This window comes from Triticum aestivum, chromosome 6B (assembly GCF_018294505.1).
Source record: "Triticum aestivum cultivar Chinese Spring chromosome 6B, IWGSC CS RefSeq v2.1, whole genome shotgun sequence".
NCBI classification, from domain to species: domain Eukaryota; kingdom Viridiplantae; phylum Streptophyta; class Magnoliopsida; order Poales; family Poaceae; genus Triticum; species Triticum aestivum.
This window is the reverse complement of record NC_057810.1, coordinates 394,730,874-394,742,188: the sequence shown is the minus strand read 5'-3', so window position 1 is coordinate 394,742,188 and position 11,315 is coordinate 394,730,874. Positions and strand designations below refer to the sequence as shown.

At 41.5% G+C, this 11,315-nt stretch overlaps 1 protein-coding gene and 1 pseudogene across 1 annotated transcript; both read left to right on the top strand.

The window, feature by feature from the left end:
- Nucleotides 1-7,115: 7,115 nt before the first annotated feature.
- LOC123139234 (ATP synthase subunit alpha, mitochondrial-like) lies at nucleotides 7,116-9,780 on the top strand (annotated as a pseudogene).
- A 348-nt stretch (nucleotides 9,781-10,128) lies between these two features.
- On the top strand, nucleotides 10,129-10,486 carry LOC123134163 (ATP synthase subunit 9, mitochondrial-like). The gene has a single exon (XM_044553471.1). It carries the CDS (start codon nucleotides 10,188-10,190, stop codon nucleotides 10,428-10,430), a length of 243 nt encoding a protein of 80 aa, XP_044409406.1. The 5' UTR covers nucleotides 10,129-10,187; the 3' UTR covers nucleotides 10,431-10,486.
- The last annotated feature ends 829 nt before the right edge of the window (nucleotides 10,487-11,315 follow it).

The following is an 11,315-nucleotide window of genomic DNA, read 5'->3' as shown; positions in this document are numbered from 1 at the left end:
CCGCAGATGATAGCAATTCGTCTTCACTAAGAGCTAACGACTAGAAATCTAGCAAATAGGACGCTTTGTCAATTGAATTAGTAAGTTATCCTGGTCTAGAGGGTGTTCTTCCTCCCCACTCTAGAGGCTAAACCAGTTAGAAAAGCGTCCCCCGGGAGTTTCGCAGTAGTAGATGACGTTTCTGGTACTAGTAGTCCATAGAACTAAGATTTGCATGCATGGTGGGTAACAACATTGTATCTATCTTTTGCAATCTGTAAATACGTATCCCAAAGTTGTAGATTCTGCTTATTAAGGGCTGGGTGTCAAAGTCCTCAGTAGGTGGTTTGGTCCTTCAAATGCCTATCTATTGTAGTAGTCCCCAAAGGCGGAGCTTTATTAGTTGTAGGTGGACGAACCTCAAGTCCTTTCCTTTCTCTAACGCTAATACCGCGGCCTGACATGATTGCTGTCAAAGATGAAGGCCATACTGTAGTCATAAGATTGCGTGTCGTGTCGTTATTCTGTATTGTGTACAGATTCTCATATGTGTTGTCATTCCAGTACAGCTAATCCGTGAATAGCTAACCATCTTACTGTCAAAATGGGATAGGTTTGATCTATGGTCATGGAAGGCCTCCTAAAAAGATCTACTAAATTCATCGAGTTGTTCCAAAGAATCAAAGCGCCCAGTTATTAAGAAAATCCCTTGTCGGCTTTCCGTGAAATATTCGTTTGGCCGAGGACTTCCATAGCTGTTCCTATTTCAACTAGGTAGGCCTTCGGTATTCATGCTTCCTTCTATCAAGAGCATTGTGGCAGTACGAAATCCTTCCTCAGCCTTGTTTCTAATTTTCACCGGGCATATCCGATTTTTGGACACTTGCTGCATCCCTTTTCTTGCTGCATTAGCTTAACAGTTCGCTTCTTTCCATTGCTTCAACGCTTGTTTCAAGCAATAGTCAACAGCTACTAAAGTAGTTTGTCCTATTCAAAGCTATAATCAGTGACTAATATGCACACAACAATAAAGACTGTTGTTTTTTCTAGTGAGAAATCGAGTACTGTTTTTACACACCTATAGCGTCTGAGAATTTGACAGAAAAGCACGGTTCAAAGCCCACGAAGCGGTAGGTCGACATTCCTTCTTCTTTCCAAGCTTCTGGTGGTATCTATACCTTTCGAGACCAAGCCCTGCTACAATTCATTTCTGTAAGAGACTGCTAGATTTCTTTTTCATAGTTCGCTTCAGGGTTGTAGATAATGCTCTATCAAAGAGCGCCAGCGTACATGCTCAAAAGCATTAGTCAAGTAGCTACTTGTCCTTGCTTTTCTCTAGTGTGCCCCTTCATTCAATCTCTAACTCAATGTCTACCCACATACCTTTCCTTTCTGAATCAGGAATAGCCGACTCAGGGTAAATGCTTTTCCCAGCTCAAAGGCGATGACTAGTAGATCCGGGGGTACCTAGAAAGCGAACAAATGTTCCCATGGTCATGATAGTTACCTAAACAGCCCTTTCTCTGATTCCCCTTTCCGACTTTGAACGAACTCATGCTTGAATGAGAACAAGCGATTTGCGACTTTGGTCCATGAATTATAAGATCATGAACAACCGATTATGCGACATCTCTCTTAGCTTATAGAAAGAGTGGAAATACTACAACCGATATTGCGACATCTAATCCAAACAGCGTATCAGCGACAACCCTATTCTTTCGTTCCTTCCTTGCTTGTTTATTCTATTATTCAGCTTGCTGTTGCAAATAAGTAAAGTAGTTTGAAGTTCTCTCATATGCATTTGCATTTCATTTAGTGTTGAATATCCAAGAAAAATGTAGGTTGGCAACGCGCCCTCCCTTCTACTACCAATCAAAGCGTGGAACTAAATCTCCTATTTTTCCAAGTGAAAGCCGGGCTGACGAATAACCAACCCGCAATGAATAAGGAAGGTATAGTAATGCTATGAATAACACAGTATCGAATACTGGTAATAATATAAGTAGAAGAGCGTTCTCCTGTGCTTCCAGACATGTTGAGCTCTACCAATTTTTGTACATTCAAAAAGGGGAATTGATTCCTTCTCTAGATAGGGCGGGAAAACTAGACTATATAAGAGTTGATACATAAACGCACATATAGTAAGTGTTTGGATCTTCCTGCTAGACTGTTCTTTTCACTGGAGAAAGAGAACACTTCTTTTCTTTTTCTTGATTCAACAAATGCAAGTTCGTCTTCGTCTGATTTGTCAATGGGAAAACGAAATCATGGGTGGGGGAAGAGGCTGTGATCGATAAAGGGGATGATGATGACTTCCATCTTTCTAGGGATTTTCTCTCATTATAAATTGAAAGATCAGGTCAAAGCCTTCCAAACCATCCACTAGATTTTCATGTTCGTAAGGGAGGAATATGTGTGTGTTGTATATAAATAAAGGACTTCCGATTTAGCGTTGTCATTTTCACGAGTTTTTAGATAATCCAATTTTATGTGAGATTACTTTCATTTTTACTTAATCACTTGAATCAGTTAAAGGAGACGAGGCTTCTGGCCCAGCCAGAGGGGCTGTAGAGGAGAGTTTTGACTGCGGGAGAGGCAGGTCCAGGTAACGGGGAGAATCCGCTAGGCTGGGGTTGAGTGGCTCACTTCCTTGAGAATATAGAATCTATAACTAAGAAAAGAGAATTGTTGACCCATATGATCTCAGGCTCATAAAGAGGATGAAACTGATAATTTCATTCACACTTTGAAATTGAGCTCGTCAGTGATCTTTTCCAAGGTGTCTAGAGAAACCTGCTTTGAACATGACATTCATACCCATGGAAAGTTTTGGCAGGCATTTTGTGATCTTGAAGCCCTTGCTAGGAGCTAGTCGGTACGGCTCACTACTAAAGAAGGTTCTGGCATGCTTCGACTTAGCCCCGTGATCCGCTAATTCATCTCTTGATCTGGTATTCCGCAAAGGAGGTGGATAGGGTCAGCCTATTCTTCATGGATATGTTGATCTGTTAGACCTATCTATAGTGGAATACTAGATTCTTTGCTACTTCCTGGATTATCCCTGTGTTTGCTGTTTCCATATCCTGCCTTCTTCTCCTTTGCGCTCAAGTCTATGGCCAGTACTGCCCGGGGCAATATTAGCAGTTTTCTGAGGGTTCCATCGCCTCTTGGTTGGTTTTTCTCCGCAAGTAGAGCAAGCTAGTTCACATTCGACTATCCTTACTGCACTAACCATTGCTGGCGAGGCAGCCTTGCCCTAACGTCATAGAGAAGACATGCCGCAGCTGCCTTTCTAAGACTTGGTACAAGTGATGACCTTGCTGATAAGGATCGAATGCGTAGTTCATTCGCATGTCTTTCGAAAGAATTGACAGTTGATGACGGAATGAACTGTTTGACCTTGATTTCTTGGCTTTGATGTTGTTATCACAATCAGGTTGCCATAACACGCATTGCTATGTTGAGACAACATGATCTTGAATCAGGATTGGATTGCCTTATCTTATTAGTTGGAAGAGGTGAAGTTCCCTTTTCTTTTCCCTGGGAAACGGTACCTGCATTCCCGTGAGCTTTTCCTATCCCATTGCTCTCTATTCTCTAATTCCCTTAATCAAACAATGTTTATATACCCTCTGATTTGGGGATCCTTCTTTTCTGCACTTCCCCTTTTCTGTACTTCCCATTGGAGTGTACGGGGCCATTTTGAGATATGGGATAGGTCCGGTTTCATCAACCAGCAGGAGGAAAGCTAGCACATTTACCTTAATCCATTGCACTACCGAGAAGTTTGATGACTTATCACCTTCATAACATACTTACCAAACCTAGTAAGGGATTTTGTACCTTAATCTAGTGAAAGGTGCAGATCCGATCCCTAATCTAGCTCTCTGTGCAGAAACCCATTGGCAAAGAAACGGGTTGATTCTTCGGTTCAAGTGATGGTGGGGGATCAAGAAGAGTGGCTATGTGGGGTTTGAACTTGGACACAGGATTAGCTTAATTTGGATAGTTCATTTTATCACTCCACTGGGCCCTTGGCCTTTCTCCCTATGTGGATGGATGATAAGAAAAATGCCAATCGAACCAAGTAAGGGCTCCACGTGAAGCATATTATGTAGATCTAGCTGACAATAATAACTGAGATCCTATACAAATAACGCATTAGCGACCCCTTGGATAGACAATTCATGCTACTCGACTCACCATCACTCTTTAGAGACATTCGACGAAAAGCCAGCTTACCAATAAGAAACAGCTGGCATGGTAGTATCTTCTATATCTTCTATAATGAATATAATGTGCACACCTGGCTTTAACCAGATAAAATCTAGTACAGCGGGAAGGATGTCATATTTCTGGTCCACTACTTAGACTCTACGAGGGCTTTAGGTGAGGAACTACTTATCTCCCGAGGCACCCTTCTCCTGAGTCCTACCCAGCTCAAGTTTAAGAATGCGCACAACCCCAAGGATAGGTAGAGGGGGATCTTGTTCTGTTCAGTGCCGCCTCTTCCTCGGCCATTCAAGAAAGGGATTTGCTTCTTCTTACAGGTCCTTGAGAAAAAGAAGAAAGATAGGAAAGGAATTAGGGCGTTGCCGAAGGCAATGGTCCAGCTTGTGTGAATGGATTTCATTGTTTTTTTAGATTCCACTATTTGTTCGATAGCAAGCAAACTCTCCCAATTTAGGACCTTCAGTGATCTTACAACGAACATTGTAAATGACAATCAACGAATTCCAGTGAAATAGAAGATCTACGGGTCACCATAGTCTTCTGATACACAAATAGGATTCCGCACTCTTAAACAAGAGGTTGCCACTTGCATAAGGAAAGGGAAGAGTAAGGCCAGCATTGACTAGAGCTACTGATATCTCGGGACACTATGTGAAATAGCTATGATATGCTTGCTATTCTGGGAAGTTAAGTCATGCCTTAGGAAACTAGTCATGTTATGATAGAATTGGAATGTGCGGGCTTTGTGACTACCACTGATAGGAGGATCAATAAGCCTACTAGTTCACTCTTCCTGCGATATCTGATCAATCGCTCCTGCCGGTTGTACAGATTATATCACTGGCTTTAGGTTATTCCTTCTCGGACCTGACGTCTCCATCACTACTAATAAGTAAGGCCACTTTCTTTTGTATCGGGCCTTCAAAACGCAACGCAGTAGAAACAGATAGCTGAGTAGAGAGTGCGGCTGAAGCATCCATAGCTTAGCGATTATGTTCTTATAGATAAGGATTAGACGGATGTAGACAACCAATAAATCTAAGGTGAACCAATAGAAATAGAGTCTGGTGGAAGCGGTCATCCTGTGGGGAGAGACTCAAGAATATGATAATATGATGACTCCGTTGTGCTGCTCTGCTGACTAGACGTTTCCTCTTCTAAGTAAATAACCAGATTCAGTTCATGCTCCTTGCTGGCATAACCATATTAAGCTGCATTGGATAAACAATCAAAACTCCGTAATTGTTAATAGTAGGGTAGCAAAGTAGCCGGGGTTGCACGTGTCATCAGAATTCTTGTATAAGGAAGCGACGGGAAGGGAAAGGTGATTACAAAATACGGATACGTAAGGGTTGTGTTTATTGACTATCACAGGAAAATGGGAAGAATTTTTAACACATGATATCAGAGCTGATACCTTCACCCAAACCGTAGACGCCGGCGGTGAAGGAGGTGAGGGCGCCTGCTTTGATTAGGCTTACTGTAAGTTTGTTTGAAGCTCCGGAGTCTAGTCTACCAATGGGTGCTATGGTGTGTCCTCCCCTCTAAGGTCTCGCTTGGATAATCGACTCTTACGACCCACACAGGAGAGGGTTTTTCCCAACCGTTCATGCCTCTCGGCTATGAAATAAAAGAGTGGCTCTTTGAAGCTAGGTATTAAGCACAGGAAGGTATGGGAATATAGCGAGCACTTTCTTAAACCGAGATGTGAGACTTCTAAAGAAGCAGGTAAAGTGGGAAGTGGGATTCATGATGCAAGCTTATGAAGAAAAAAAGAGATCTCATTAATGCTTCTAAAAATAGTTATAGCAATCCCTCTCCATCTGAGCCAGAATGAATCCCAGTCAAATCTCTAAATGCTTTTGGCATTCTTTTCCCTCGCATTTCCCTAATTCTTTTATTAGTATGGGAATGGGAGCAAATGAGGAGGCATAGAGTCAAAGAAATGAATTGCTCTTTGGCTAGCAGAAATGGGGTTCTTGTCGTCAACGAAGTAACTGCTCTATTTGGAGAGTGGAGCCAGCCTCAAAGCAGCCTTGGTTCTATAGTAATCTCTCAGCGTTTGAGTTGACTAATCTGATGGTACTTGAAGAAGAGTGAAATGATGAGATTTCCTTATAGGAGGAGAAAGAGATTCCTGTTGCTTTTGGGTGGGTCCAATCAAGGTACGAAAAAACTCTTTTCCCACGGCTCACTAATATGATCCTATCTTACCATTCTTCTATCCTTCTTCATCACGGGACAGAAGCATAACGCTGATCTATGGACGAAGGAAGGTATCAGAAAATTCATTATGACCTAGACCTAAACCAGGCTATGGATGCGGCATCTGGCTCTATGTGATGAAAGCAATGGGAAATGAGATTCTGGGTTTGATTACTGGTACAAACAAGTTCAAAGCTAGCAAGAGCATAAAGAACGGTAGATTCCATTCAACTGGTAGGTCAAGCCCTTACCCATAACACTTATTCAAAATGGGCTATCCAAAAGAGGAGATCAATAATTCCACTATCAATATGGGTAGGCTGCTATATCTAGAAAGAGAAGATGAAAGGTTTTGGATTATTAGCAAAGGTACTTATCTTATTACTCAGCTAGGCACTTACAAACCTATTTATTTACAAGTTCCACATGGGTCTGGTCAGGAAGACTCAGAATCATTCTCACGGCCACCCCACACGGGAGCGGCTTCTCCGCCAATCGATCATCACTTGCATACAAAAAAAGCCACTTTTCCAATGGAAACCTGGGGAAATATAGTTGCTCAATTCATTCGATTTCGAAATAGCATATAAAGTGATTCTTGCAATTTCACTGTAGGCAGCGTAGCAATTCTCGCGGGAATCTCGGTCTTGTTTGGGCCGATTCCTTAATGAGAGCCTAGTCGAAAGCGCCCATAAAAAGAGTGAATCGTTTTCGGTATGGGTATGCTGGCCCCTACGAGGGGCGGTAAGCAAGGTAGAGACCAGGGAGCAGGACCGCGAAGGGTCTTCCCATCTCTTCTTGTTATTGTCTTTGTCCGAGATGCCCGGTTCACCAAATGAGAATTCAAATCGAGATTGTGTGAAGTAAAGATCTTTTTCTTGAAAGCGGATTTCTCCCTTCAAAATATCATCCATCTAATTTGTTAAAGTATGGAATTCTCACCTAGAGTTGCGGAACTCACGACTCTATTAGAAAGTAGAATGACCAACTTTTACATGAATTTTCAAGTGGATGAGATTGGTCGAGTGGTCTCAGTTGGAGATGTGATTGCACATGTTTATGGATTGAACGAGATTCAAGCAGGAGAAATGGTGGAATTTGCCAGTGATGTGAAAGGAATCGCCTTAAATCTTGAGAATGAGAATGTAGGTATTGTTGTCTTTGGTAGTGATACCGCTATTAAAGAAGGAGATCTTGTCAAGCGCACTGGATCTATTTGTGGATGTTCCTGCGGGAAAGGCCATGTTAGGCCATGTGGTCGACGCCTTGGGAGTACCTATTGATGGAAAGGGGGCTCTAAGCGATCACGAACGAACATGTGTCGAAGTGAAAGCCCCAGGGATTATTGAACGTAAATATATGCACGAACCCATGCAAACAGGCTTAAAAGCAGTGGATAGCCTGGTTCCTATAGGTCGTGGTCAACGAGAACTTATAATCGGGGACAGACAAACTAGAAAAACTGCAATAGCTACCGATACTATTTTAAACCAAAAGCAAATGAACTCAAGGGGCACAAATGAGAGTGAGACATTGTATTGTGTCTATGTTGCGATTGGACAAAAACGCTCGACTGTGGCACAATTAGTTCAGATTGTTTCAGAAGCGAATGCTTTGGAATATTCCATTCTTGTAGCAGCCACCGCTTCGGATCCTGCTCCTCTGCAATTTCTGGCCCCATATTCAGGGTGTGCCATGGGGGAATATTTTCGCGATAATGGAATGCATGCATTAATTATATATGATGATCTAAGTAAACAGGCGGTGGCATATCGACAAATGTCATTATTGTTACTCCGACCACCAGGCCGTGAGGCTTTCCCAGGGGATGTTTTCTATTTACATTCCCGTCTCTTAGAAAGAGTCGCTAAACGATCGGACCAGACAGGTGCAGGTAGCTCGACTGTGTTACCCGTGATTGAAACACAAGCTGGAGACGTATCGGCCTATATCCCCACCAATGTGATCTCCATTACAGATGGACAAATCTGTTTGGAAACAGAGCTCTTTTATCGCGGAATTAGACCAGCTATTAACATTGGCTTATCCATCAGTCGCGCCGGGTCTGCCGCTCAGTTGAAAGCTATGAAACAAGTCTGTGGTAGTTCAAAACTGGAATTGGCACAATATCACGAAGTGGCCGCCTTCGCTCAATTTGGGTCAGACCTTGATGCTGCAACTCAGGCATTACTCAATAGAGGTGCAAGGCTTACGGAAGTTCCCAAACAACCACAATATGAACCACTTCCAATTGAAAAACAACTTGTTGTGATTTATGCTGCTGTCAACGGCTTCTGTGATCGAATGCCACTAGACAGAATTTCTCAATATGAAAAAGCCATTCTAAGTACTATTAATCCAGAATTACAAAAATCCTTCTTAGAAAAAGGTGGCTTAAATAACGATAGAAAGATGGAACCAGATGCTTATTTAAAAGAAGGGACAAGTGCATTTTTACCCCTAGTTGGTTCCTATCCATGGGTTTTGCCCTTACTTTTAGAGCTTGCTCAATTTTGCCCTTACTTTTTCCATCGAGGTCCCTCGAATGCCCTTTGACCGTTTGACCAAAACTTTGAAAATTCATAACTAATTCATACAAACTCAGAAAAATGCAAATATGATATCAAAATGTTCAGATAAACATTACCTTTATGGGCATATGATTTGCATTCAGGACAAAAGCATCATTTAAACTACCCAAGGTAATTAATTTTATTAACATTATTAAAAATAAATAGGTATAAACAATATTTTTTCGTGAATAAAAATTATATGCAAATGTAGGTGATGTTTTCTGAACATCCTGATACCTTGTTTGCATTTTCCTGAATTCGTATCAAATTGTTATGAAATTTTCAAATAATGGTCAGAGTCATTAGAACATTCATAACAAGTTGATACAAACTCAGAAAAATGCAACTAAGTTATCAAGATGTTCAGAAAACATCACCTACATTTGCATATAATTTTTATTCATGAAAAAAATATTGTTTATACCTATTTATTTTTAATAATGTTAATAACATTAATTACCTCGGGTAGTTTAAATGATGCTTTTTTCCTGAATGCAAATGATATGCCCATAAAGGTTATGTTTATCTGAACATTTTGATAGCATATTTGCATTTTTCTGAGTTTGTATGAATTAGTTATGAATTTTCCAAGTTTTGGTCAAACGGTCAAAGGGCATTCGAGGGACCTTGATGGAAAAAGTAAGGGCAAAACTGAGCAAGCTCGAAAAGTAAGGGCAAAACCCGTGGGTACGAACCAACTAGGGGTAAAAATGCAATTGTCCATTAAAAGAAAGCACTTTGCCTTAACTGTGAATTAATCAAAAAGGTTGCCCCTTACTCGCAGATGTAGGAAGAAGGCTTTTCTTGCCAACTGAACCCCAATAGGCTACTTTGGACTTTTTGCACATAATTATTAAAGATAGATTTTCGTGCCATGCGTAAACCAAGCTGCTGAGAGTCTACCCCAGCCACAAGGGGGAGCTGCTCCAGTAGTTCAGGATACCCCACCCAGCCCCACAAGGGTTGACGGACCCCCTACCTATACCTATACCTGATGATTTTCAATCCACAACTCATTTTCTTGAATACGTGACAAGCCTTGCAAATTGTGATAATATGTATCAAATTAGTGTTCCGCATAACTTAATATTTGAAAATTATGGAGGTGCAGGCCCAAGTACTTCGAATCATCAATAAGAAATCCAAGAAAGAACAGCGAATGAAAACGTGACAAGAAAAGTGTTTTCTCGACTCGAGATGTTAGAAGGTGCTAAATCAATAGGTGTCGGAGCTGCTACAATTGCTTTAGCCGGAGCTGCTGTCGGTATTGGAAACGTCCTCAGTTCTTTGATTCATTTCGTGGCGCAAAATCCATCATTGGCTAAACAAGCATTTGGTTATGCCATTTTGGGCTTTGCTCTCACCGAAGCTATTGCATTGTTTGCCCCAATGATGGCCTTTCTAATCTCATTCGTTTTCCGATCGCATAAAAAGTCATGAGATCAAAAAAGAAATGTGAGAATGTAGTTACAGATGTAAAAAAAGTAAATATCTCATTCTCTTGTTCTTAAATCATGAATTGGATGATGTGCATTTCATCAAGTATGAACATATTGCATTTTTTGCTATGCAATTTCAGTACCGGATCGACGTCCATTTATTTCTGTGTCCTCATCCGCGTGTATGTCTATGTTAGATAGGCTCTGGAAGGCCTTACTTTACTAACAGGTAGGGCACGTTACTTTTATTCTCTTTTTGCTGCTTACCCGCATGTTTAGATTATTTACTTGCCCTTTCACTTTTTCTTCGACTATCACCAACTTTGTTCAATGCTAGTCCCTAACCCATGAATAAGGGCTCCGCTGGCTACCGGGTTCAGAGAAGTTTGTAAGCTCTTTCTCTTTTTTCGTTTTTCGCCACCTCCTGTGTCTTTCCGTTTAAGGTCTTTAATTAGGCATTAGCTTCGTTAGAGAAAGCCATGCGTGAACTACAAAGCATGGGATCCTGAACACCACGAAAGAAAGCGTACTACTTTTCAATAAGGTCCGACTTCAGAGAGGAGAGACATGAACTTGTTTTAGGCATAGAAAAGGCATACGGTGTGAAAGATTGATTGAAAAGAGGTAGGGTCTGGTCTCGCTGCTAAGGGAGAAGGAGACCTCTGTCGGAGCAAGCTAAAGAGCCCACTTTATATCATCGATTTCAGGTAAGGCACTCGATCAAGCCTATACATCCGGGAATTTCGCTCCAAACCAAAGACGACTTGCTTTGCTGCATTTCTTTGGCCGGGGCTTTACTTGATTTTGGCGAAAGAAATGCCATATGATCTACTCTCTGGTGCCGGTCCCTTCACAAAGATAGCCCCTTCTTGCTCTTATTCTTATT

Bases quoted from the DNA above. Each gene is read 5' to 3' on its own strand.
- LOC123134163 (XM_044553471.1), top strand. From the start codon at position 10,188: ATGTTAGAAGGTGCTAAATCAATAGGTGTCGGAGCTGCTACAATTGCT.